Here is a 27,324-nt window from a genome sequence, read left to right on the forward strand (position 1 = left end):
TGTATCTAAAAGGAATTTGCTGGACATCTCTACATAAGAGAAATGAATTGTATACTTCCAAGATGCTGCATTTGGACTTCTATGAGGTCAGTTTATTTTTAAACTTTCATAGGATTTAGTAATATAAAAGGGTTTTTTTTTCCAATTCGCATACTCATAATATGAGTAATTGCCCATATATGTATGCAGGTATAACTGCAAGAATAAGTGTGTGCATTTGCATGGATCGTTGGTAATTAACTCAAAATATCAATGCAGACTTCCCACACAATGTAACAAGGTCACATACAGCCTTCAATAATGTCAGATGGATTTATAAATCAGAAGTATAAACTGAAAATAACAGTTATGAAACATTTCTGTGCTATAGAGCACTTTTTTAAAAAAAAAAATGTACTTTTGATATCACAGCAGCAAACTGCCTGAGAATTAGACAATGGACAGCAATTGAGCAAAGGGATTTTCTCCCCTCTTTTGCTATTAAATTAGGGTTTACAACATTCTCAAATGCAAGTTATTCATTTTCAAACTCCCTAGGTACCCCAACTTATATGGCATTCTTTCACAATTTCTTGCTGTTGAAAAAATTCCACACAATCGGAACAATCAATTCAGCACAGACTCGAAATAGCATTCCTTAGATGGAATACCTGTAAGTATGGAAGCTACAATAATAGAATTTTCATGAATTAACAGTACTACCAGAATGATAATGCTGTGCATCAATACAAATTTGACAATAACTTTTATAAGCCCAACTGAAAATAGGTAGTCAAACTTGAGGTTCTACATTCTATCAAAAACCTCCCTCTGCTTAGCAATTGGTGCTTTGAATTAAGTCCAATTTAGTAGGTGCACTTTCAGGATCAACAGAACGTTCACCATTTCTTTAAAAGTAGAACTTCGCTTCATTGAATAAAAGAAAAATCAGTCAACCCATCAGTGATCTGTTTGTTAGTCAATTGTTTACATATCAAGAATGCTCACTCTAAAATGCATCTTATGGGAACTGCAAAATATATCATTTAATCAGTCTGTGAAGAACCTTACATTCTCTCAAGAAATTCACATGTGGCTAGATCAGTGTTCCCCTAAATTGCTTAATTACAGCAAAAATGTTATAAAACTTGGAAGGGTTCAGAAAAGATTTACAAGAATGTTGCCAGGGTTGGAGGATTTGAGCTATAGAGAGAGGTTGAATAGGCTAGGGCTGTTTTCCCTGCAGCGTCAGAGGCTGAGGGGTGACCTTATAGAAGTTTATAAAATCATGGGGGGCATGGATAGGATAAATAGACAAAGTCACTTCCCTGATGTGGGGGAGTCCAGAACTAGAGGGCATAGGTTTAGAGAGAGAGAAGGTAAAGATATAAAAGAGCCCTAAAGGGGCAACTTTTTCACTCAGAAGTTGGTACATGTATGGAATAAGCTGCCAGAGGAAGTGGTGGAGGCTAGTACAACTGCAACATTTAAAAGGCATCTGGATGGGTATATGAATAGGAAGGGTTTGGAGGGATATGGGCTGAGTGCTGGCAGGTGGGACTAGATTGGGTTGGGATATCTGGTTGGCATGGACGGGTTGGATCGAAGGGTCTGTTTCCATGCTGTACATCACTGTGACTCTATGACTCTAAAGTCTGTATACAAGTTGATCAGCACTCCATCTCCTATCAACTCTCTCACCCACTTCTTCCTTTCAGTTTTTATCTCCTCATATCCCATTGTACATAAAAGGAACTTAGATTAGATTACTTACAATGTGAAAACAGGCCCTTCGGCCCAACAGGTCCACACCGACCCGCAGAAGCGCAACCCACCCAAACCCATTCCCCTACATTTATCCCTTCATCTGACACTACGGGCAATTTTAGCACGGCCAATTCACCTAACCTGCACATTTTTGGACTGTGGGAGGAAACCAAAACACCCGGAGACACAGGGGGAATGTGCAAACTCCACACAGACACAGTCGCCTGCAGCGGGAATTGAACCCGGGTCTCTGGCAACGTGAGGCAGCAGTGCTAACCACTGTGCCACCGTGCTGCCCCAAACTGGTTTGTAGGTAACTTGTTTGTAGGTTACTTGTTTGTAGGTTCTACCTAATGTTATGGATAATGACAATGGACAATTGACACTTGAATTTTACCTCTGTGGCAAGACGTTGTCACCGCATTCTAACATGTCAGCGAGGAAAATTCTGCCACAGATGACTCACTCATGCTGGACTTAAAAGATCCTGAGAAGGTAGACATATTCAGGTGGTGCCTCAACTATCCTGAAGACCAATGTGCCAGATTCTTAAAGTGCCCACAGCAACTGGTCCCCTCCAAACGCCACCACAGCGAGCAATGGTACAGAGATGCTCAGCATCTCAACCATAAACCACCAAGATCAATTCAACAAGAATGATCAAGAGATTCAGGATCTCCCACAACACACGCAGGATGTGTTCATGAACCAGTAGCTACACCAAAATTCAAATGAGAATAAACAAATCTATAGGCAACTAAAGGACGAGGTGCAATAAAGAAACAAATAAATGGTGGGTACAAAAAGAGCATGACACTCGTCAATAGCCATGAAGTGAATAACTTCAGTACAAAATTATTTACAGACTGAGAACCCTGGAGACTCACTCCACTAAGAACCAAAACAGAGTGCCTCAGTAAAAACCAATAGACAATCAACGTCTGCTAGAGACAGCACTTAGAGGACCTCCTCAATCAAGATGCAGCCTTCAATGTAAGCGCTCTCGACATCATCATGCCACAGTACCTGCCATCATCTCAGTGCATAGCCAACCCATTGTAAAGTCAAACAAAGCCATCTGACAGCTCAAAACAAATTTGACAAATCCACAGCCATCGTCCTTGTCTTGAAGGAATAAAGCATGCTGGGAGATCTCAGAAAGGAGATAGGTACAACTGTGGAAAGTACAGAAGGATTCCCCCACTGCCTGCCATGGGAAAGATCGACGTGAGAATCTTCCTCAATCCATCTCCTTTTAATGGCTGAACAGCCCCTCCCCAAAATGGCTTCTGCTTGTCAAAGAGGCACAATGGACATTATTTCCACTCCGTGACAAATCCAATAAAAGTGAAGGGAAAGGTAGCAACTTTCAGGGACTTATGTACCTGGCACCAAGATCTCTGTTCATCTACACAGCCAAGAATTTTACCATTCGCCCAGTACTCTGCATTCCTATTACTCCTTCCAAACTGAACTACCTCAAACTTCTCCGTATTAAACTCCATTTGCCACTGCTCCACCCAGCTCTGCATCTTACCTATGTCACTCAGTAACCCACAACATCCTTCAGCACTATCCACAACTCTGCCTACCTTAGTGCCATCCACAAATTTACTACCCATCCTTCCACGCCCACGTCCAGGTCATTTAGAAAATAAAAAAGTCAAACAGCAGTGGCCCCAAAACAGATCATTGCAGAACACCACTGAGCTCCAGGATGAAACTTTCCCAGCAGCCATCACCTTCTGTCTTCTTTTAGCTAGCCATTTTCTGATCCAATTCACGAAATCACCTTCAATCCGAAAACTTTATTTTGTGCAATAGCCTACATGCTGAACCTTAGCAAACGCCTTACTGAAGTCCATATACACCACATCAGCCACTTCACCTTCATCCACCTGTTGTCACCTTCAAAGAACTCAATAAGGTTAGTTAGACGTGACCTACACTTCACAAAACACTGAACCATCCCTAATCAAATTATTCCTTTCCACGTGATTATAAATCCTATCTCCTATAACCTTTTTCAACACCTTACCCACAACCAAAGTACACCCCACTACCCCAAGGTCCAACATTTCAACTCCCCCACCCACTCTGCTGAGGACATGCAGGTCCTGGGCCTCCTCCACCACTGCTCCCTCACTACCCGACGCTCGGAGGAAGAACGCCTCATCTTCCACCTCAGAACACTTCAACCCCAAGGCATCAATGTGGACTTCACCAGTTTCCTCATTTCCCCTCCCCCCACCTTACCCCAGTTCCAACCTTCAGCCCAGCACTGTCCTCATGACCTATCCTACCTGCCAATCTCCCTTCCTACCTATCCGCCCCACCCTCTCCTCTGACCTATCACCTCCCTCCCCACCCCCATTCACTCATTGTACTCTTTGCTTCCTTCTCCCCAGCCCCACACCCCCCATTTATCTCTCCACCCTGGAGGCTTCCTTCCTCTATTCCGGATGAATGGCTTTTGCCCGAAACGTCAATTTTCCTGCTCCTCAGATGCTGCCTGACCTCCTGTGCTTTTCCAGCACCACTCTGATCTAAACAACCATTCCTGTCCCTCCTCAAGCCATGTCTCTGAAATGGCCACAACATCGAAATCCCAAGTATAAACTGCAAATTCACCCATCTTATTCCAGATGCTGCTGGCTTTGAAGTACACACATTTCAAATCAACATCCTGGTTGTCAGTGCCCTCTCACGACGTTGTAAACCTATCCCTGACCTGACTATCCTCAACCTCCTGTACACAAACTACAATTCAGGTTCCCATCTCCCTTCAGTATTAGTTTAAAGCCCACCCTCCACCCGAAAAGCATTAGCAAATTTCCCCCCAGGATATTGGTAACCGTCTGGTTCAGGTGAAGACCATCCTGTTTGTAGTGGTCCTACCTTCCCCAGATTCCCTCCACTTAGTGCTTCCAATTAAACCTGTTGGACTATAACCTGGTGGTGTGTGATTTTTAACTTCCCCAGATTGAGCTCCAATTATGCAAGAATCCTGCACCATACCTGCAGCCACGTGTTCAACTCTGCCTGGTCACTAATCCTCACTTCTCCAGCACATGGCACAGGCTACAAATCAGAGATAACAATTCTTTCTGCTAGCTCTAAGCTTCCATCCTATCTCCCTGAATTTCTGCCTTAGATCCCCATCTTTCTTTCTACCTAGGCTGTTGGTGCCTATGTGGACCACTACTTGGGTTGCTCCCGTTCTCCCTCCCCCTAAAGGGTCCCAAGGACCCGATCCAGGACAACACAAACCCTAGCAGCACCTGGGAGGCAACATCAATCGGGAGTCACTCTCATTCCCACAAAATCGGTTTCTCCCTAACTATGGAGTCCAGAATGATTAAAGTTCTGTTCCTCTGCCCCCTTCCCTTCTGAGCAACGGGTACAGACTCTGTGCCAGAGACCTGTGCCCCATTGCTTACCCCAGATAAGTCATTCCACCGCCCTCACCCCCAACAGTATCCATAACAGTATAGTTGTTATTGAGGGGAACGGCCACAGGGGATCCCTGCACTGCCTACTGGTTCCCTTTCCGTCCCCTGACGGTCACCCATCTACCTTCTTCACATGGCTGTCGAGTAACCATGTCTCTGTAACTCCTCTCAATACTCCTCTCCACCTCCCGAATGATGCAAAATCCATCCAGCTCCAGTTCCCTAACGCGGTTTTTGAAGAGCTGGAGTTGGGTGCACTTTCCACAAATGATATCAGCAGGGACACCAGACGTGAACCTTGCCTTCCACATTCTGCAGGAGGAACATTCAATGCCTTAAGCTCTATTCTCATTATTCTAAATTCCCAAATAGACCGCTGAAAAAATGCAACACGGAAAAAAAAGGCCTTACCAACCAACACAGAACCTTTTTTTGGGTCAGAACAGGAGGATGGGTGCTCTAATCCAAGCTCTGCAAAGGTAAGCAATCATTGGGGAGGCACAGAAATGCCACAAGAATACCCTGAAAGCCTCCTGAAACAAATTAACATCCCCACTGACACATGGAAATCAATTCCCCTGGAAAACAAACTGGAAAAGCATTCCCACAGGCACCAACCACTTTGAGCATCACCAAGTGGAGCAAATGGAGGCCAAGCACAAGCGGTGGAATGAGAATCCAGAGAGCCATATGCACCTCAAACACCACCTACACCACCCATGGCAGAGTCTGCTTCTCCAGGATTGGAGGAAGTCAGAAGATAGAGGGAGTCATCAGTGCAGAAGGTGCGAGGAGGAGAAAAGAGAAGACTGAGGAGGCAGCAGAGGAGAAAATGAAAGGCAATGGCTGTGATACAGAAAAGGAAAGATGGAGGTGGCAGCGGTGGAGGAGAAAGAGGCACAACAATGAATATTTATTAATAAATGGGTAACAAATACTAGGATTGCCAGAGGTACTCATACACAAAAGAATAAAATGCATTTTGTGCAAAATAGTATTTGTATAAATTTCATACATGATGATATACAAGCTGATCAGCTCTCCTCCTTCCCCCCCCCACCCCAACATTTCTTCCTTTACTATCACTCATCACATCACATCCCATCCCAAGTAGAAGAGCCAAAGTGACTTGCGCACAAGTCTTATTCAATAAAAAGGGATGAAAGAAGAGAGGGTGGTGGTTAAACATGACCTCAATTTTTACTTCTCTCTGTCAAGAAGCTATTTTAACATCTCAGGTAGGATTACTATTTTGGCAAAGCAACTTCACTGCTACAAGAGGATGACACAAGCACATGCACTACTTATTTCTGGTCAAACAATTATTCCTCTTTTATGCAAATCTTTATTCCTTTGCACAAGATTTCACAATTAGCAATTCTCCGGAACTGGCCTAAGTCACATTGATGTGCATCTTAAAACAAAGATGCATGTTAAATGGTTATGGAGACTACATACATACCACAAGTTCAGTGAACATGATATCCAGTTCTTCAGTTGGAGGCATGGGCAATGCCGGCTCCATTGTCTGCAATGCAAAATTGTTGTCATTTCTCAGTCTGTATGTGATTTCTGGGTGGTCACTGCCTCGAAAGCAGCAGAATATGAAGGAAAGACCCCGACTACTTCTTTTTCGAGGGGCCATGTTCATATTTCTTTATTTACTTGTCACAGCAAATGGTGCCTGCAGAACCGAAAAGAGAAAATTACATTAGTATAGGAAGTGGCAAGTCAAAATTCACATGCACTGGTTTTCAATATTCAACATGGTTGACCCAAGTTAGTTTTTCTCCAACCTACATCATAAACATTCTACTTGTTCAGTTCATTTAAGAAAAACAACTAGTACCATTTAATTTTTAAAAATCAACCTTTTGAGGATTAGAATTTCTAATAGCTAGACTTGAGTAATGCAATTATTTTTCACAAAGTAGTCAAGGACTGTGTTCAGGATCAATTGTACTAATTGAAAATATAGTGCCAGCGTTGTCACAACTTCGACATATCAAGCAATATCCTTAGCTGTAAACTTTTTCAAATAAATACCATAATGTGTATGTACTGGATCAGCTCAGTCTGCTTCTATCCGCAACTACAGCTTACAGCATGCCCAAACATTTTTAGATAAATGCAAGTATAGTATCTCAAATTTATGCACACTTGGATGAAGATTAGTTCACAATGGGTCCAGTAATCAGATTGAAATAGAAAGATTTTCTGAATAGCCCAAAATTTTACACATCAATAATATATCCACCAATCACTACCAGTGGCAGCTAAGTCAATATGTTAGACAGCAGTTTCCAAATTTTCAGCAGGCCAAGTTTAATTACTACAATTCATAATTATCTACAACTAAATTGAGTCTTTGGTGAAAGTTTGATTTTCATACAAAAACCATTGAACTTTTCTTTCCTCAGAATCTAACCATCCATAAAAGATCCAGGCTTCACTACCTTCTTGTTCCAAACACACCACCTCTTAAAAAAAAATAAGGCAAACATCTTATTCTTAAAATTATACTTGCTAGCTTCAGTTTCCCCCAAACAAGAGGGAACATCCTTCTTCCACCTCATCTAGTCCCGTCCAGATCATGCTTCCAAAAATAATCCCCCCTTATTCCACACTGCAACTGACACAGGTCGAGCTGGTTCAACCCTTCATGAGGTAGGCCCATCACTACAGGAATGAGTTGAATTAACCTTCTCTGAACTGTTTCTAAAGCAATTTTTCCACCCCCATACAACTTGACCAAAACTATATACAGTGCTCCAGATGTGGCCCTGCAAATACCCCTGTACCCCTCTACAGTAAAACATCCCAACTTTAAACAATATTCCAACACTCTTAATCACTCATTACCTACACAGTCATTTTCTGCAATTAAGTGTACCAGCACATCCAAATTCCCCCAATGCCACTAACTTCTATTTAAATAGTACACAACTTTTCAATTTTGGCATGGAGAGTATAAAATTCACATTTATACATTTTATATTCCAAAATTGAACATTATGAAGAGGTCAGAACTGCTGACAATTTGTAGAAGTAGCCACCATATAATCTATCTTTGGTGCAAAATTACTTTCTTTTAAAAGAAAACAACCATTCTGTGTGGTTGCAGTTCAAAGTGCACAAATCTCTTGAAGAGCTGCAATGTACTAACTTTACTTAACCTCTTAAGACATAGTAACAATTAGCTTGCAGTAAAAATTATTAATAAAAGAAAGTGTCGAAAAGTGTTTTATTTTGCCGTCTCTGCTTACAATGTAATGCACATTAAAATAGAAAAAATATAAGGCAAGATGATATCTGCATTAGAGAACTGGTAGGCATATACTGTTCCAGTAATACGAAGAGACATAAATCAGGTTTGAATAAGCTCTTAGATCCTTGCAAGCTTGCATGGAGCCATAACATGAACTCTGAGCTCAGAGTATCCTTATAAATATTAATCCAATTCCTTTCTAAACACAGGCTCTACTGTATTTAGATAATTGATTTCTATAATTTAGTATCTAGACATTTTGCATTTATTACAAAGCTGAAAATTCAAGTTCCTTTGTAAAGATGCAAGTTTCACATTTTTTAAAATTCAAGGAACTAGTGATTCTCAGCTGACAAGTGATTGGGAGGGAACCTTCATGATTGATTTACAGATCCACGATCTCTTGCACAAAACAAACACAGATAGGATTAGGTCAACTTATGCCTCGCATTTGTGTACCATTATACCCATGGCACAGGAATGACAATAAGCAAAAGAAATAAAGTTAATACAGCCTTCCTTGAGGCTGAATTTATGCAACAATGGAGGAAATGGTAAAAACGGTGTCAAAACAATTTAGGATGCTTTACTCTAATATTGACAGTTAGATCAAGGACATCAACACCAATAATGTCAACACTCCCCCAAAAATGCTTCCAGTATACTGCATTTCATGAAATGTTCCCAAACTACTAAAGTTCAACAGCAGGTGTTTAAAATTATGCAAAATGATAGGCTGGAAATATGCACATTTTCTGAAGCATTTGACCTGTGGAGGGAGAAATGTTGGCATGCAAGTTATATCAGGATAGTTCTTAATGATGCAGAACAACAATGGCAGAGGCATGGCAGTAGGTTTCAGATCTGCCCCATTGGCCAAATCATTACTATAGCTGGTGATATGTAGCTTCATCATGCATATACGTTGACCAATGTAGATATCATTCTTGCAGATCAAAACTCAGTTGGAAGTCTAGGGTTATGGGGACAGGCAGTAAAGAGAGGTCAAGGCCATGGTTAGATCACTGAACAGGCCTGATTGGCATACTTTGGATTAGTGGTGCTGGAAGAGCACAGCAGTTCAGGCAGCATCCAAGGAGCAGTAAAATCGACGCTTCGGGCAAAAGCCCTTCATCAGGAATAAAGACCCTGAGATTATTATACAGAGAGGAAGAAAACTTCTTCAAGGCAGGCATCCTTGCAAGATGATTCGCAGTAGGGTTAAAATCAACTAGGTAAAAACAATGACTGCAGATGCTGGAAACCAGACTCTGGATTAGTGGTATATGTTTGCTCCTATTTTGCTCGTTATTTCACAAGAATATTTGGTGTTATGAACTATAAAATTTGCCATAGTAAACACTATGATATATATCAATACAATACAATTCCAAATGCTGCATATTGTTCTAAACCTTCTCAATGTACTACTCAATATTTGAAGAAAAAAGATTTACACCTGAAGAAATCAAAGATTGTAAGATTTACATTTCCTGTTGACACGAATATTGATTAAGCATTTTCAAAGGCAATGGAAGTAAATTGCTGAGAGGTTAAGAACATATTAGAGTGTGGAAAAAAAATAGAATTTATTACTTTGGAGTTTAATTTAGATACATGTGAGATGCTGCATTTTGGAAGGCAAATCAGAGCTGGACTTATACATTTAATGGTAGGTTCCTGGGAAGTGTTGCTGAACAAAGAGACCTTGGAGTTCACAGTTCCTTGAATGTTGGAGTCAGAGTTAAATAGAATAGGGACGGCATTTGATACACGTTCCTTTATTTGACAGAGCATTGAGTCTAGGAGTTGGGAGGTCATGTTGCGGCTGTACAGGACATGGGTTAGGACACTTTTGGAATACTGCATGCAATTCTGGTCTCCTTCCTATCGGAAAGATTTTGTGAAACTTGAAAGGGCTCAGAAGAGATTTACAAGGATGTTGCCAGGGTTGGAGGATTTGAACTATTGGAAGAGGCTTAACAGGCTGGGGCCTGTTTTCCCTGGAGCGTCAGAGGCTGAGGGGTGATCTTAATAGACGTTTATAAAATCATGAGAGCAATGGATAAACACAGTCTTTTCTCTGGGGTGTGGGAGTCCAGAACTAGAGGGCATAGGTTTAGGACGACAGGGGAGAGATTTAAAAAGAGACCTAAGGGGCAACTTTTTCATGCAAAGGGTTGTGAATGTATGGAATGAGTTGCCAGAGAAAGTGGAAGAGGCTGGTACAATTACAAACATTTAAAAAGGCATCTGGATGGGTATATGAATAGGAAGGATTTGTAGGAATATGGGCCAAGTGCTGGAAATTGAACTGGATTAGGTTAGCATATCCTGTCAGCATGGATGAATTGAACTGAAGGGGACGTTTCCATGCTGTACATCTCTGACTCAATAATAGATTCAACAATTTGTCTCAAAACAAAAAAATGAAACATGCCAAAGACTACACAAGCCCACACCTAAAAAGAAAGGAGGTCTGCAGAATACACTCAATTAAATCTGTAGCAAGACCCGATGACTGAGATAAATTCAGATTCCTGCAAAGGTGGACTAAAAACATAATAAAGACAGGGAAAATAAACTACAAGGACAAACTAGTGAGGAATTTAAAAAACTTGATATATGAAAAAGGAAGAGAGAGAGGTCATAGTGGACATCAACCCTTATAAAATGAACCTAGGAAGACAATTTCAGAAAACAAGAAATGATAGAGGAGTTTCAGTCTTTATGATGAAAGGTACTTCAAAACATTCTATTAATACAAAAGAATATGGGGGAGGAATTACATACCATCACTAGAGAAAGTAGTATTAGATGAATTCATGGGGTTACAGGCAGATTAGTCCCCTGGCCCTGATGGTGTGTAATGGTTGTAATTTTTCAAAACTTGTTGGATTCTAGAAAAGTACCAGTGGATTGGAACACCGCTAAATTTGACTCATCCTTTATAAAAAAGGGAGGGAAGCAAAAAGCAGGCAATACACTCAATTAAAACTGCAGAACAATCCAAAGACTGGGATAAATTCAGACTCCAGCAAGGGTGGACTAAAAACAAAGATAGAGAAAGGTCAATTTGCCTAACATCTATACAGGACATTGGTTAGGCCACTTTTGGTATACTGCATTCAATCCTGTTCTCCTTGCAAATAGGAAGGAAGGATGTTGTGAAACTTGAAAGGGTTCAGAAGACATTTATAAAGACATTGCCAGGGTTGGAGGGTGTGAGCTATAGGGAGAGGATGAATAGGCTAGGGCTGTTTTCTTCAGGAGCAGAGACTGAGGGGTGACCTCATAGAAGTTCATAAAATGAAGAAGAACATGGATAGGGTGAACAGTCATGGTCTTTTCCACAGGATAGGAGAATCCAAAACTAGAGGGCATGGGTTTCAGGTAAAAGGGGAAAGATTTTTTAAAAAGGGACCTAAGGGACAACTTTTTCCACAGAGGGTGGTGTGTGTATGCAATAAACTGCAAGACGAAATAGTGGAAGCTGGTAGAATTACGACATTTAAAGAAACATCTGGATGGATACATGAATAGGAAGGATTTGAGAGAAATATGGGCCAAATGCAGGCAAATGGGTTTAGATTAATTTAGGATATATGGTCAGCATGAACGCGTTGGATCGAAGGGTCTATTTCCATGCTGTACATGTCTATGACTCAAATCACAAAATATTCATGGCTATGTGAAATTAGAGCATTGTTAAAATGATTGGCATGCAGTTTAACCTGCATTACTTCACTAAAGTTGAAGCCATGACAAACTGGAATATGACTAACTGACGCGAAATAAATATTTCTCAGTTTCAAGTCAAATTAAATCAAAAACTCTAAACAAAATATATTTGATATGTTCCAACATTATGTACAGAGGAACTTTATGCAATACTATTTATGGGGAAACTAGTTTCTGAATTCAGTAACTATTAAATGTAACAAAATACCATTATGGTTACTACTGTAGTACTCTGTTAGGAAAGCAAGCATTAAGTGACAATAGATTGCCAAGATTCGTATCTTCAACTTATAAAGTGCAAATCTCCATGTATTTTTGAGACAGTTTTGTGCAATTTTATTTAAAAAAAGCAACTCCGCTTCACTCGCAGGATTCCAGGGTTTTTCAGTGCATTAACTTTCCAGATGAAATTTCATCTGGAAGTAAATAACACAGCACTGTGCTTGGTTTACAAAAGCTTTGAATATTTTTTCAATGTTAAGAATGTTGCTCAACTTGATTGGTATTAGCTATGCTAAATTAACTAAAGGAGTGCAAATATCACTAAGAAATGACAAACCAGGTCCCAACTACAAAATCATTTACATTTTACAATTTTAAAAAAATCGACAGATAAGTTAAACTTCATTACTTACCTGCTGAGAATTTTTTTGAAAACCAAAATAATACCACCTTGACAGGTTCACCTCTGGTAAAAGTTAAAATCATATCATTGGGTATGTATGACAACAGAAAAAGCTGCAAATACAGGCAGCACCTAACATTTTGTTCCAGATGTTTGTTATTGGCTTACCCAAATTCAAATATCACTAATAAAATATAATTACCAGATCTCCCATTGTAACATGCAAATAAGCCAGCACTAATGCCAAAGTGCACCATCAAACTGTGAGCAAAAAGCAAGAGTACATGTCGACAGGAAGAGCTGGAAAAGACTAGAATTAGAAGGTCGGCAAAAGTCAATGTTGGAGCACATTGAAAAAAAGGGGGCAAATGGCCTATTCCTTCCCCCATGTTTCTATATACTGATTTATAACTTGAAGGTTCTAGTTACGTGTTCCATCAAAATCGCCATCTTCCAAATGCATATCCGCCAACCCAGAACACTATGAATTCCTCCAATCAGGTTTCCAACCCTCCACACAGTACCAAAGTAGAATGTTGTTCAAATGATCTACAAAACTGTAACCATGATATATTAACATTTTGCAACATTCTTTACCTTGTTCTGCTCTTCACAGAAGTATTGTCTAATCCATCAGATAACTGGGTGAAACCACACACAGTCTTAGTTCCATTCTCAACTATTCAGTCATACTCAGGAAACCACCTACAAATTCTTCCCTTCCTACTTCAACACCACTACCTTCTTCAAACACCCTCTTCCCTGCAAAGTCTTCAAACATGTTGTTGCCCTTCAACAGTTGCACAGTTGAAAATAGGTTGGCTGTGCTGGCAGTCTGCTCTGAAGCTTTGTCATATTTCATCCTGAAATAAGCTTACAACTATTCAACCATCACTAAAATCTCCTATTTTAACCTTAGTAACATTTGACTTCATTCCCATCTTCGCTTAGCTAATGCTGAAACCATCATTCATGCCTTTATTACGTCTGGTCTCAGCTATCCAAAACGTACTCTTGCTATGCCTCTAACATTCTACCTTCCACAGTGTGGGTGATTCAAAACTCAGCTGACCCTTAAGTTTCAGCAATTCCTGATCCCCATCACCCTGGTTATGAATTTGGTGTGGAAAAATGGTAAAATTGTAAAAGCATGGGAAAGCATGGCAAGATCCCTCTAACATAAAAGTGCTGGTTATGCTTAAAAGACTTCTAAAAAGTCTGTAGATAAGTAGCTGCTCAAATTGCCAGAATGTGTCAAAAAGCCATTCAGTTAGCAGGTCAAAGCATCATTTTTACCAAACAGTTTAAATTCAGTCAATTAATTTAAAAAGACACTTGGAGACCACAGACCAATTAAATTCAAATCTGACATTGCTGACAACCTGAAACCAATCATACTATATGAAGTTGACGTGTCATAGGGGATGTATAACAGAGGGGCAATTGGACAGAGGTAGAGCCAACTGCCTTCTGAAGGAGCAAAAGCGAACAGCCATCCAAGAAAGAAATGCCAGGCTCTCAAGAAGTCTCCACTCTCTATAAAAGTATACAGCATGGTTAGTAAATATTCTTAACACCAGAAAATGACTGAAGGCATTTCAGAAAGAGGAAGGCAACAGAAGAAAGTACAGAAGTTCAGGAGGATTCATTCTGTGTGAACTTTCAGACACTGTTTTAATTTATTGTTCTTATAAACTGGATTTTTATTAATAAGACCTGCGTTACTGTAATAGCATTCCTATTAGAATTTAGTTCAGTAAGGGAATAGGTAGTAGTTAGAAGAGATTTATTCTGTTAATTAGATTAGATTACTTACAGTGTAGAAACAGGCCCTTTGGCCCAACAAGTCCACACGGACCTGCCGAAGCGCAACCCACCCATACCCCTACATTTACCCCTTACCTAACACTACGGGCAATTTAGCATGGCCAATTCACCCTCACATCTTTGGGCTGTGGGAGGAAACCGAAGCACCCGGAGGAAACCCACGCAGACACGGGGAGAACGCACAAACTCCACACAGTCAGTCGCCTGAGGCGGGAATTGAACCCGGGTCTCTGGCGATGTGAGGCAGCAGTGCTAACCACTGTGCCACTGTGCCGCCCACTTTCTGAAAATAAAAACATTTTCATGTTAACTTGTTCATTGTTGGAGTTAGATAAATAAATGGTTAATGATAGTGGCTGAAAGGATTCCGTTTCATTTAACCACTCCTTTATAACAGATTGGGGGTAAGAGGTAGGTTATACCACGTTTTAGCAAATTACAACACCCTTGCACTGTGACCTATTTGTTCCTGATGAAACAACACCTTGATTTTAAATCTTTGTTTTCAAGCCTCACCATATTTCTCCAAGTACAGTTCAAGTACACAAATCCTCATATTTGCACACCTCTATTTCTGGTGCTCTGCTCATCCCCCATTTCAATTACTCCACTGTTAGTGGCCATTCCTTCATCTAACCTGTTGTTGTGAGATTTTCATCTGCCTTGACTTCTCAAGACACTCCATAAATCCTTGAACAAGCTGTTAGACATCTGACTTAATGTCTACATATGCAGCTCCATGTCATTTTTGTTTTATAATGCTCTTGTGAAGCACCTTCAGAAGTTTCATTGAGTTGAAGGTGCTATACAAATAAAACATCGGTGACGCTATGGTAGTGTCCATACTCCATATTCAAGTCACACATGCTTTAGAAAAAGTGTAACAACATCTCAGAATAGGTTGGTTCAAAAAAAGAGATAAAATAGTGATTCTTGTTCAAGACCCCAAGAATCTACACACTGCTTCTCAAGCGACAATCCAAAACACTTCAGATTACACATGTATGTGGAATCCCACATCATTCCCACCTGTCTTGACCTGTTCGTCATGTCCAAACAGTCAGACTGCTCATCCAAAATCCCGAGCTGAACATTAGGAATATAAAAGCCATTGAATTCGGTTCCTACAATAAATTCTGTTCACAACCAATGACTCCATCCATCTTTTGAGCACTCTTCCAGTCAGAGTTGAGCCGAGAAGAGCCTCGAGCCACATACATGCATTACAAAAGCGGTCTACATTTACCTCCATATTATCTGACATCACCCCCAGTTTCAGCTTATTTAAAAAGCCCTTATTTGTACATTTGTTGCCTCTAGATTTGACTTCTCAAATGGAATCTGTGCTCTCCATAAAAGTTCACCCAAAGCTCTATGTGCATTTTAGTTGCCCGTGTTCACTGACTTTAACTGGCTTCTCTCAATCCACTGAATGCTAATTTGAAATTAGTCTTTGCCAGCTTTACAACCAGGCTAGGTTGTAAACTATGGATTCCTTCCCGAAACATTTGTTTCTCTACCAGTCTTTTCTCCAAGATGGATCTTAAGCTGAACTCTTGAACCAGGTTTTTGATCATTTGTTCTAACATTTCCTTGTGTGTCTCAGTTTCAAAATTTGTCTAACAGCTCTCAAGTATTTTGGAGATGCTTTCTTGCATTAAAAGGTCCATAGAAACTTTTGATGTTGTATGTAAAGAATATTCATTGCGCACAGCAATTTTGTCAGTGGCCTACATGGTGAATTTCAGTATGTTGCACTGCCCAGTTGGAATATTGACCTCTAGGATCTCATGATTCAATATTAATAGAACTCCAATACAAATGCAGAACTCCCTGGACACTTAACTAAGTGTTGCTACTCAATCTGTATTTAAACTCACGCATGGAGAAAGGAACTCAACCAAGGTACGAATTTACACCTTGAAGTTGTTGATTTGGGAATTTTACTCTGAAAGGGAAAAGTTATTTGTGGAACGTATTTCACAAAACACATCTAAAATTTTGACACAGCAAAAGTTCTGAGCATTGTACTTGTGGTTCTTAAACTAGGGTCCTAGAAACCTTCTCAACGTGGCCATGACACAAAGACTCTCCAGTTTAGTAACACAGATGACGTCAAAGGTGTCAGAGTGCAGGATAAGTAAGTGTGTGGCAGCCAGAGGCATTTGGTTCTCTCCAGGGTTCCTGTTTTGATCCATGCTCCATAAGACAAGACACAGACTCTGCTGTGTGAAGCAGACAAACTCAGTAATGCTTTTACAAAACCTAGCATTAATAAAAATATTTCATTTGTTAGTAGCCAATTCTAGTATAATTTAGAGCTATTTCATAGTTTTGTTGGTATGAAACATAATATGGTCAACAGAATACAGTATAGTTCTTCATCTTGATACTAGATTTGCAAAGTAGCACACAGGTAATAATGTAGATTGAAAATTCCCCACGAGCACAGTATGACAATTTTGTGGCCTTGAGTTTTGGTCACCAGTTTAAAAATAAACTGCATTGGATACAAGGAATTAATTTACCAATTCAGGAAATGCTAATTCCATTTAAAAATGGTATTAAATGTCATCAAACTGACAAAATACAACATTTAGCATCCTGTCAGTACAATAGATCAATGTATTTCAGTCCCTAAACTGCAAATTTTGAGAAGTGGCTGACAAAAATTAAATATTTGTATTCATCCCTATTCAGAAATAGGTTTTGAAAAATTACATTCTATGGCAACAAAGCATATGCGCACCACCATATTAGTTAGATCATTAAGTTAGATAGTAGTTTTGTTCAAGACTGTAGAGTCACAGATGTACAGTACAGAATCAGACCCTTCGGTCCAACCCATCCATGTTGATCACAGAGAGCCATAGAGCGCCATAGAGATGTACAGCATGGAAACAGACCCTTCGGTCCAACCAGTCCATGCCGACCAGATATCCCAACCCAATCTAGTCCCACCTGCCAACACCCAGCCAATATCCCTCCAAACCCTTCCTATTCATATACCCATCCAAATGCCTCTTAAATGTTGCAGTTGTACCAGCCCACACCACATCCTCTGGCAGCTCATTCCATACACGCACCACCCTCTGCATGAAAATGTTGCCCCTGAGGTCTCTTTTATATCTTTCCCCTCTTACCCTAAACCTATGCCCCCTAGTTCTCGACTCCCCAATCCCAGGGAAAAGTCTTTTGCCTAATTACCCTATCCATGCGCCTCATAATTTTGTAAAGCTCTATAAAAGGTCACCCTTCAGCCTCTGACGCTCCAGGGAAAACAGCCCCAGCTTGTTCAGCCTCTCCCTGTAGCTCAAATCCTCTAACCCTGGCAAAATCCTTGTAAATCTTTTCTGAACCCTTTCAAGTTTCATAACGTCTTTCCAATTGGAAGGAGACCAGAATTGCATGCAAAATTCCAACAGTGGCCTAAACAATGTCCTGTACAGCTGCAACATGACCTCCCAACTTCTGTACTCAATACTCTGACTAATAAAGGAAAGCATACCAAACACCTTCTTCACTATCCTATCTACCTGCGACTCCACTTTCAAGGAGCAATGAACCTGCACTTCCAAGGTCTCTTTGTTCAGCAACACTTCCTAGGACCTTACCATTAAGTGTACAAGCCCTGCTAAGATTTGCTTTCCCAAAATGCAGCAACTCGCATTTATCTGAATTAAACTCCATCTGCCACTTCTCAGCCCATTGGCTCAACTGGTCAAGATCTTGTTGTAAATCGGAGGTAACCCTCTTTGCTGTCCACTACACCTCCAATTTTGGTGTCATCTGCAAACTTACTAACTGTACCTCTCATACTCGCATTCAAATCATTTATGTAAGTGACAAAAAAAAGTAGAGGACCCAGCACTGATCCTTGTGGCACTCCACTGATCACAGGCCTCCAGTCTAAAAAAACAATCCTCCACACCACCTTCAAGCCAGTTCTGTATCCAAATGGCTAGTTCTCCCTGTATTCCGTGAGATCTAACCTTGCTAATCAAACACCTTACTGAAGTCCATATAGATCACAGCTACTGCTCTGCTCTCAATCTTCTTTGTTGTTACTTCCTCAAAACTCAATCAAGTTTGTGAGACATGATTTCCCATGCACAAAGCCATGTTGACTATCTCTAATCAGTCCTTGCCTTTCCAAATACATGTACATCCTGTCCGTCAGGATTCCCTCCAACAAACTTGCCCACCACCAACGTCAGGCTCACTGGTCTATAGTTCCCTGGCTTGTCCTTACCACCCTTCTTCAACAGTGGCACCACGTTAGCCAACTTCCAGTCTTCTGGCACCTCACCGGTGACTATGGATGATACAAATATCTCAGCAAGAGGCCCAGCAATCACTTCTCTAGCTTCCCAGAGTTCTAGGGTACATCTGATCAGGTCCTGGGGATTTATCCACTTTTACCCATTTCAAGACATCCAGTACTTCCTCCTCTGTAATATGGACATTTTGCAAGATGTCACCATCCATTTCCCTGCAGCCCAGATCTTCCATATCCTTTTCCACCACATATCCTAGCTTAATTTAGTCCCGTTTGCCAGCACTTGACCCATATCCCTCTAAACCCTTCCTATTCATATACTCATCCAGATGCCTTTTAAAATGTTGTAATTATACCAGCTTCCACCATTTCCTTTGGCAGCTCATTCCATACATGCACTACCCTCTGTGTGAAAAAGAATTATACCAAGGGTCTCAAATTTTTCCCTTCTCGCCCAAAACCTATGCCCTCTAGTTCTGGACTCACCACCCAGGGAAAATATTTTGCCTATTTATGCCTCTCATGATTTTATAAACCTCTATAAAGGCCACCCTTCAACCTCCGATGCTCCAGTGAAAACAGCCCTAGCCTATTCAGCCTCTCCCTACAGCTAAAATTCTCCAAACCTGGCAACATCCACATCAATCTTTTCTGAACCCTTTCAAGATTTACAACGTCTTTCCAATGGGAAGGAGACCAGAATTGCACACAATGTTCCAAAAGCGGCTTAACCAATGTCCTGTACAGCCACAACATGACCTCCCAACTCCTTTACTCAATGCTCCAGTGAGTAGAGGATAACATACCAAACACCTTCACTATCAGATCTAGCTACAACTCCACTTTCAAGGAACTGTGAACCTGCACTCCAAGGTCTATTCATTCAGCAACACTCCTAGGATCTTACCGTTAAGTATACAAGTCCTGTTCTGATTTGCCTTTTCATAATAACACCTCGCATTTCTCTAAATTATACTCCATCTGCCTGTCCTCAGCCCATTAGCCCATCTGATCAAGATCCCGTTGTAATTGGAGGTAACCTTCTTCACTGTTCACTACACCTCCAATTTTGGTGTCATCTGCAAACTTACTAACTATACCTCCTGTGTTCACATCCAAATAATTTATATAAATGACAAAAAGCAGTGGACCCAGCATCGATCTTTGTGGCACACCATTGGTCACAGGCCTCCAGTCTGAAGAGCAACCCTCCACCACCACGTGCTGTCTTCTACCTTCAAGCACAGAAATTACTTCAAGTAATTTGCTTCAGAAGCCACTATTGTATGTTAAAATAACTATTCATCAACTTAAATATTTCACACTATTTTTGGTACAATACTTGCTCTTGGCTCAACCCTAAACCAGTCATTTACAGTGTGCTATTATAGGCTCATTCCTGTTGTCTTTGTTTAACAAAAATCAAAAAGTGGCAACACCACAAGTGTCATTTTAAATTTCACTTGGAGACACAGACAATGAAATAGCTTGTCATTATATGGGAAGATGACAAAATATTAAAAGTGGTATTTTGAGCTATTTCCTCTTTGCTAAAATCTATTTGCGTCAACTAAAAATAAAATTGAAGCTTCGCTATATTAAAATAGCAATGTAATTTAACTTCAGTCCAAATGTCGCCAATAACCCAATAAAGTACAAGTATTCAAGAATAAAAAACAAGTTTTTTTTATTACCCTTGCCTTAGCTTCCATTTCAAAAATGCTTTGATCATGCAAGACTCATGTCAGTGGCAACTGCAGATTTTCTAATAAGTTAGCTACTAACACAATTTACCAAACTTCACTCCAAAACTGAAGTAATAACTTATTTTCATAAATTGGTCTTAAATTTGTTCTAAGTTAAAGAATATCAATGCTGGAGAACAAAGCATTTTTAGCAGAATGGTTGTGTTCTGTGGCATCTGCCAGCGAGGAGCCACACAGATTAACCTCTCCCCAGTCTATAATTCTCAAAACAGGAAAGGAAGGGGAAATACCACATTTTACTGAGAAACATGTGTATCATTGAATTTTGCAGTTATTTTGTCGCTTGTCTCACGTCTTGTCAACATATTTGACACACCCAAGGAAAATGCCAAAAGTACGACAGTTTGACAGAACAGGAAGAAAAACAAAAGGGTGAGGAAGACTAAGGGATAAGATGATGAGGCAAAGTCCAGATCCCATCCTTCCCACGAAAAGTAATGGAAAATTATGCTTTTTTTGACTTTGATCAACAATGGTCATAATTTATAGTCATGAGGTAGAAAACAGAACTAGTGGACCATGCTTAGACTGCCCTCCGATTTCACTCTTCTCAAAACACTTGACAATAAAAGCAATATAGCAACAAAATTATGTCAAAGTACTTGCAATTCCCCAGGCCCCCTCAATGAAATGCTCATTTTTCACACAGACATTCATAACAATCAGCTGAGTCAAAGATCTTGATCAACTCTGAAATACTGCTCTGGAATGCCCAAGTGTTAGGGGCTACAACTTCTCCTTTGAAAGGAGATTATCCGTCTTTCCAATGGACAGGTTGGTGACAGTATCGTGTACGTGTATAAAATAAAGCAACAAAAGAAATGGAAAAGAAAATGCAAGGCAGAAATTCATTTATTGAAATTCTATTAACAGAAGTGTATTTAGTGACAATTCAATTGCATATGGAGGAGCTCAGTTTTAAAATCTGATCTACAAGGTTGCAATTTACACATCATAAGAGTCAGAAAAGGGATGCTGAAATACAATGAAAACATTGATGGAGGTCAGAAACCACTTCTGACTTCAATTATATTAAAAATTACCCATTTATTGAGAGACATTTTCTGCTTAGGGGCCTCCTTTTACAATCTTGCTCAGGAATCCACACACTCAGCAGTAGAGAGAATCAACACGAAACTAGCCCCTTTTACAGCAGTCAGTGATGATGAGGCAAAGTCCAGATCCCACCCTATGTTGGGTGAAAGTGGGGAATGTCCGTTTAATACCTACCCTGGAGTCAGTAAATTTTAAACAAACTTTTTCTGAGGGAACTATTAAGCTTAAGTGACTCAGCATCCCTCAGAATTTGCTGATGTTAATGGATTATTTCAGAGAATTCAGGGAAATTGCCCAATGGAAATTTCAATTACCTTTTCCACTCCCACAGAGTCAGCTGCATGGGATTTTGCATAGTCCCAGAATGTAACTTAAGACTGCATTACAGAAACCACTAACTACTGGAATACCTGTGCCATTCACACATTTATTGCAGCTTATTAATCCAGCAAGTGTACTTTTCTCAGGAAAGGGGAGTATGGTAAATAGGAAAGAGAAGAAAACTAACAAGACATCTTCAAACTACTTTTTATCTTTTTAGTGACTCAGTTACTGTACTTATTAGGATAAGAACATTGGCATGATCATGTTGTAAATTTCCTTTAATTACCATGCATTATATACACTCCTGCAACACCATCATGCCTGGACAACTAAAAGAATATAGCTGGAGGCTTCGAGTGTGTGAAGTGGTGAACAGATTTCTTTTCACCTAATGCTCAACAGTCACAGAATTATAGACATGTATAGCACAAGAGACAGCTATTCACCCACAAAGTGCACTGGCTCCCTCAAAAGATCTACCCGGATAGTCCCACTCCTCAATCTTTCCCCATATTTTTGCAGTTCTCAAGTAGTCTTTACCAATTCTTATTGAAAAGTTGAAATAGCATCTCTATCTCATAACTTACACAGCAGCACATACCAAAATCTAACCACTTGTTGCATGAAGTGAAAATTCTTCTCACTACCTCTGGTTCTTATCTGTACCCTCTCGCTGTGGAGTTAATAATCACTTGAAACAATTTATATCTAAACTAACTACTTTAAACATCCTGACCAAATCTCCATCTTTTCTCACAGGCAGACAGCCACAGCTTTGCCACAATAATCCCTCAGGTCTGCAGCCATCCTAAAAAAGATCCTCTAGTTCCATCTGCTTGCCTCATGATCTTCCAAATTTATGGACATGCAAAATGGGCAAATGTACATTAGCCAGTCTTTCTGGTGCATTTGTACATCCTGACATTTGTGCTCTATGACTCTTAAGTTTAGGATTTCATTGGCAACATATTAACAAAGCAGCTAATTAGCAAATTTCAAATATCTGTGCACAAACACCTCTTCCTCCATCTACCCCAAACTTTTCTCCTTTTGTCTAACAAATTAAAGAACCGTACAATAGGTGTTGAATGTTATCTGCCACATAATTGCCTACTCCAGCCTGGTTAAACATCATACTTTAAAATGGGATGTTGGCACTATTGGCATTTGTTGCCAATTCCTATTTGCCCTAGAGAAGGTAGAGTTGGTATACCCATAACTAATGTCCTCTTGAATCCTATTACTATCTTCCTTGGTGTTACCTGCATTTCCAATACAAATGTTGTTGAAAATTTTCAAAACCTTGGGCACAATTACAATTTAAGTAAATAATACACATCCAGAATCCTATTTTTTAAAGAACACTCAATTTTTTTTCTTTAAGAGGAAATGCAACATGCAGAGAAACAATGTTTGCGCTCTTCCAGAGGCAATTGGTAATAAATAGAATGCTGCTATGGAGAAGAATGCTAACTTTGCTCATTAGCATGGTGTGCATATTATCAAATACTTTTCAGAATTCTACGTCACATCATCAGCATTACCCAACTTGCTCCATTACTCAAAATTTCTAGAAAGCTAGCTTAACACAATTTTCTCTCAAATTCTGCTGGCTTCCCACATTTTCCCAAATGACTATTAGTTTTGTCTCAACTTATTGTTTCTAAAAGCTTACTCTCTACAGGTTAAACAGACTGGACTGTAGTTAGATTCCTTCCATCATTTTTGGAGCAAAGGTGTTACAGGTTCAATCCTCCAGTACTTCGGCATTACCTCTGCACCCAAGGACAAATTGAAGATTACGGTCAGTACCTCCTTAATTTCCCCCCTTCCCTTGGTATCCTTTAATGAGTTCCACCAAGTCCTGATCACTAAGTACAAATGGAGTAATATCCTCAAATTTAAACTCAATGTCTCAACGATATCCTCTTCACCATGACTTGCACAGCATCCTCTTAATATCTTAATCAACACCATTCCTTCATGTGTAGCTAATTTAATGGGTTCATAATCAGCTCCACTCCTCTTTTTACCACCCTTAACTATTTGTATGCCTAGAGAAGACTTTTGGATTTATCTACATCAGCTGCCAGTTTCTTATGCCTTTACTCCACTTTTTGCTGTTTTTAGTTCGTTTCCTTCTAAAACTGCTATATTGTGCTTGATTCTCAACCGTATTATCTCTTTGACATCTCTCATAAGCACACCATTTCTATTTCATCTTACTAATTTGTCATCCAGTGTGCTCAGATTGCTCTGCTCATCATCCTCATGGGAACAGTTCTGATACAAATCAAGATGTAGCTCCACTATAAAAGCAATTCATTGTTCAATTAGTTTTACATGCCAATTTTTTTATTTCAGTTTACATCAACAAAATCCATTCTCACACCCATTGAATTGTGTTCTCTAAATTAATTAGTCTCAATCTGGATTACTTGTCATTTCAATAGCAACCTAAAACCTTTTCATATGATTACAGTCCCCTAAATATTTTCTTATTGTCACTTTATTTACATACCAGACCTGATTTTAAAGAACTACGTTCAGCAATGATTTGGAGATGCTGGTGTTGGATTGGGGTGTATAAAGTTAAAAATCACACAACACCAGGTTATAGTCCAACAGGTTTAATTGGAAGCACACTAGCTTTTGGAACGACGCTCCTTCATCAGGTGATAGTCAATGTTCAGCAATGCCTCCTTTCCCATTATACATAAAATACACCACAAAATTCTCCTGAAGACACTTTAGCAACTATTGCCCCCCTCTGCCCTTTACAACAATTATCTCATCTATATTCAGCTTAAAATGTCACACTTAATACAGTGATGCAGATGTGATTTATATATATTTTAAGAGTTGTGATCTTTGAATTTGAGCGAAGAAATTGGAATGACTGTTGAAATCTCCACTGCTGTTAGTACACATATGGACAGTACCCCTGCCAATGATGTCATTCTGTCCCATTCACTAATTGTGAAATGACCTGCCAATTTAAAAGAAAATGCAGCATCCAAATAAGAACAAAGTGTACATGCTCAGATCTTGATTAGATTACTTACAGTGTGGAAATAGGCCCTTCGGCCCAACAAGTCCACACCGACCTGCCGAAGCGCAACCCAGCCATACCCCTACATTTACCCCTAACCTAACACTACGGGCAATTTAGCATAGCCAATTCACCTGACCCACACATCTTTGGACTGTGGGAGGAAACCGGAGCACCCGGAGGAAACTCAAGCAGACACGGGGAGAATGTGCAAACTCCACACAGTCAGTCGCCTGAGTCGGGAATTGAACCCGGGTCTCAGGCACTGAGAGGCAGATGCACAATGTGAACTTTGCTTTTTGGGGGTGGGGCAGCTGTTGGGAGACATAGCCGAGAAATAAAGATGTAAACACATTGCTTTGTACAACCCATCAACCACTAATTGATGGGGAAAAAATACAAAAGGAACAAACATGCAAGGACTTTAACTATGGCCTCAAATCAGTCTTGAAAATATGTTTGCTTCTTTCTGCAGCCTTTGTACAACTGTTTTTAAACTCTTGTAGCTTAAGATATCCTCTTCAGTGTTGTAACCAAACACTTCTGGTCTGGAAAGTTTACTGCTGAACTCCTTGCACTGTGGTAACCTTATTAACTTTAATCCCTTTTTGGGAGCAATTTTACATCTATCTTCAGCCAAGTACCTAGCAAAAATGCCTAAACTGAAACATAGGAGAAAAGGTGTTTCTCCCTTAATTGAAAGAACATTCCTGACCACAAACTAGTGCATAATACACATTGTTTATTTTGTTTGCTCAAAATTCTCCCAACGCAAGTAAAAACCTTTTACTCTTCAGGAAGACTTTGCCTCTGTCTTTTAAAAGAAATTATCTTAGCTACAGAAATACCTACATGCTACTAGTTAACATAATAATAATTAATCTGTTTCAAACACAGAAAACCCTACATGCTATAGTTCAAATTCACACACTATCCTACTGTGAAATAATATTACCCATTCTTCATTGTTGCTGGTTCAAAATGCTGCACCTCCTTTCCTTCCCTCCTTCCAGCAGCATTACGGGTGTTCCCACACCATAAGCAGCATAGCAGTTCAAGAGGAGACCTTTTTGTCAGGCACGAGTGCCCACATCCTATGAACAAATAAAACTATTTTGACGATTTTTGTTAATATCCTGTCAAGCTTCTCCTCTTTAAAGGAGAACAATCCTAGCTTCAGCAATATAGCTAAACAGAAATTTCATACCAGAATTATTCTTGTAAATCTTCTCTGCGTCTCATGCTAACGATTTTTGCTAATGTGACACCCATTTAAAAAGGGAGTAAGGCAAAAGATGGAAAATTACAGACTGATTAGCCTAACCTCGGTCGTGGGTAAGATCTTGGAATCCATTATGAAGGATGAAGCTTCATAACACTTGGAACTGCATAGTAAAATAGGACAAGGTCAGCATGGTTTCATCAAGGGGTGATTATACTCGACAAATCTATAGAATTCTTTGAGGAAGTAACGAACAGGTTAGACCAAAGAGAGCCAATGGACGTTATCTATGAGGGAGGTCAAGAAGGCCTTTGACAAAGGTAATGCACAAGAGGCTACTGAGTAAGAGAAGGGCCCATGATGTTAGAGGCAAAGTGCTAGAATGGATAGACGCTTGGCTGTCTGGCAGAAAGTGGTCATACAATTCCAAACCAGGGTAGTGTTTGGTTTAAGAGAGGAATTTCCAGAGACTGTTGCTCCCACACACGGCTGCCCTGCATACAGCCAATATAGGAAGGTGATGCCGCTGGAGACTTGGTTAGTAACTGCAGTGCAGCTTGCAGATAATTGCCAGTGCACACTGGGCATGAAGTAAGTGAATGTTAAAAGGTGATGAATAGAATGTGAATCAAGTGAGCTTATTTGTTCTGAATGGTATAAGATAGTTGTTGGAGCTGCATCCATCCAGGCAAGTGCAGGGTATTCCACAACACTGTTGACTTGTGTTTTGCAGATGGAATACAGACATTGGGGAGACAGGAGGCACGTTCCTCGCTGCAGAATTCCTAGCCCCTGACCTGTTCACATCAGTATAAAAATTATATAGCTGGTCCAGCTCATTGTCTGGCCAATGTCAACTCCCAGGATTTTGATAATGGGGGAGGGGGGGACGCTCAGTGATGATTACACCATTGAATATCATGGGTGATGGTCAACAAAATGATATTATATTGTTACGTTATTGCC

General features: G+C 40.1%; 1 protein-coding gene across 3 annotated transcripts in view; it reads right to left on the reverse strand.

The window, feature by feature from the left end:
- The window catches only part of daam1a (dishevelled associated activator of morphogenesis 1a), a 166,998-nt gene that overhangs the window by 100,126 nt on the left and 39,548 nt on the right, over positions 1-27,324 (reverse strand). For 2 of the 3 annotated variants that reach the window (XM_060829105.1, XM_060829106.1), the window contains exons 2-3: positions 26,092-26,230; positions 6,661-6,882 (exon numbers count right to left, since the gene is read on the reverse strand). In XM_060829105.1, coding sequence (XP_060685088.1) covers positions 6,661-6,849 — 189 coding nt within the window. In that variant the 5' untranslated portion in view covers positions 6,850-6,882; positions 26,092-26,230. The remainder of the gene's footprint in view (positions 1-6,660; positions 6,883-26,091; positions 26,231-27,324) is intronic. The other variant, XM_060829104.1, reaches the window with a different exon arrangement.

Source organism: Hemiscyllium ocellatum, chromosome 8 (genome assembly GCF_020745735.1).
Source record: "Hemiscyllium ocellatum isolate sHemOce1 chromosome 8, sHemOce1.pat.X.cur, whole genome shotgun sequence".
Lineage (NCBI taxonomy): Eukaryota > Metazoa > Chordata > Chondrichthyes > Orectolobiformes > Hemiscylliidae > Hemiscyllium > Hemiscyllium ocellatum.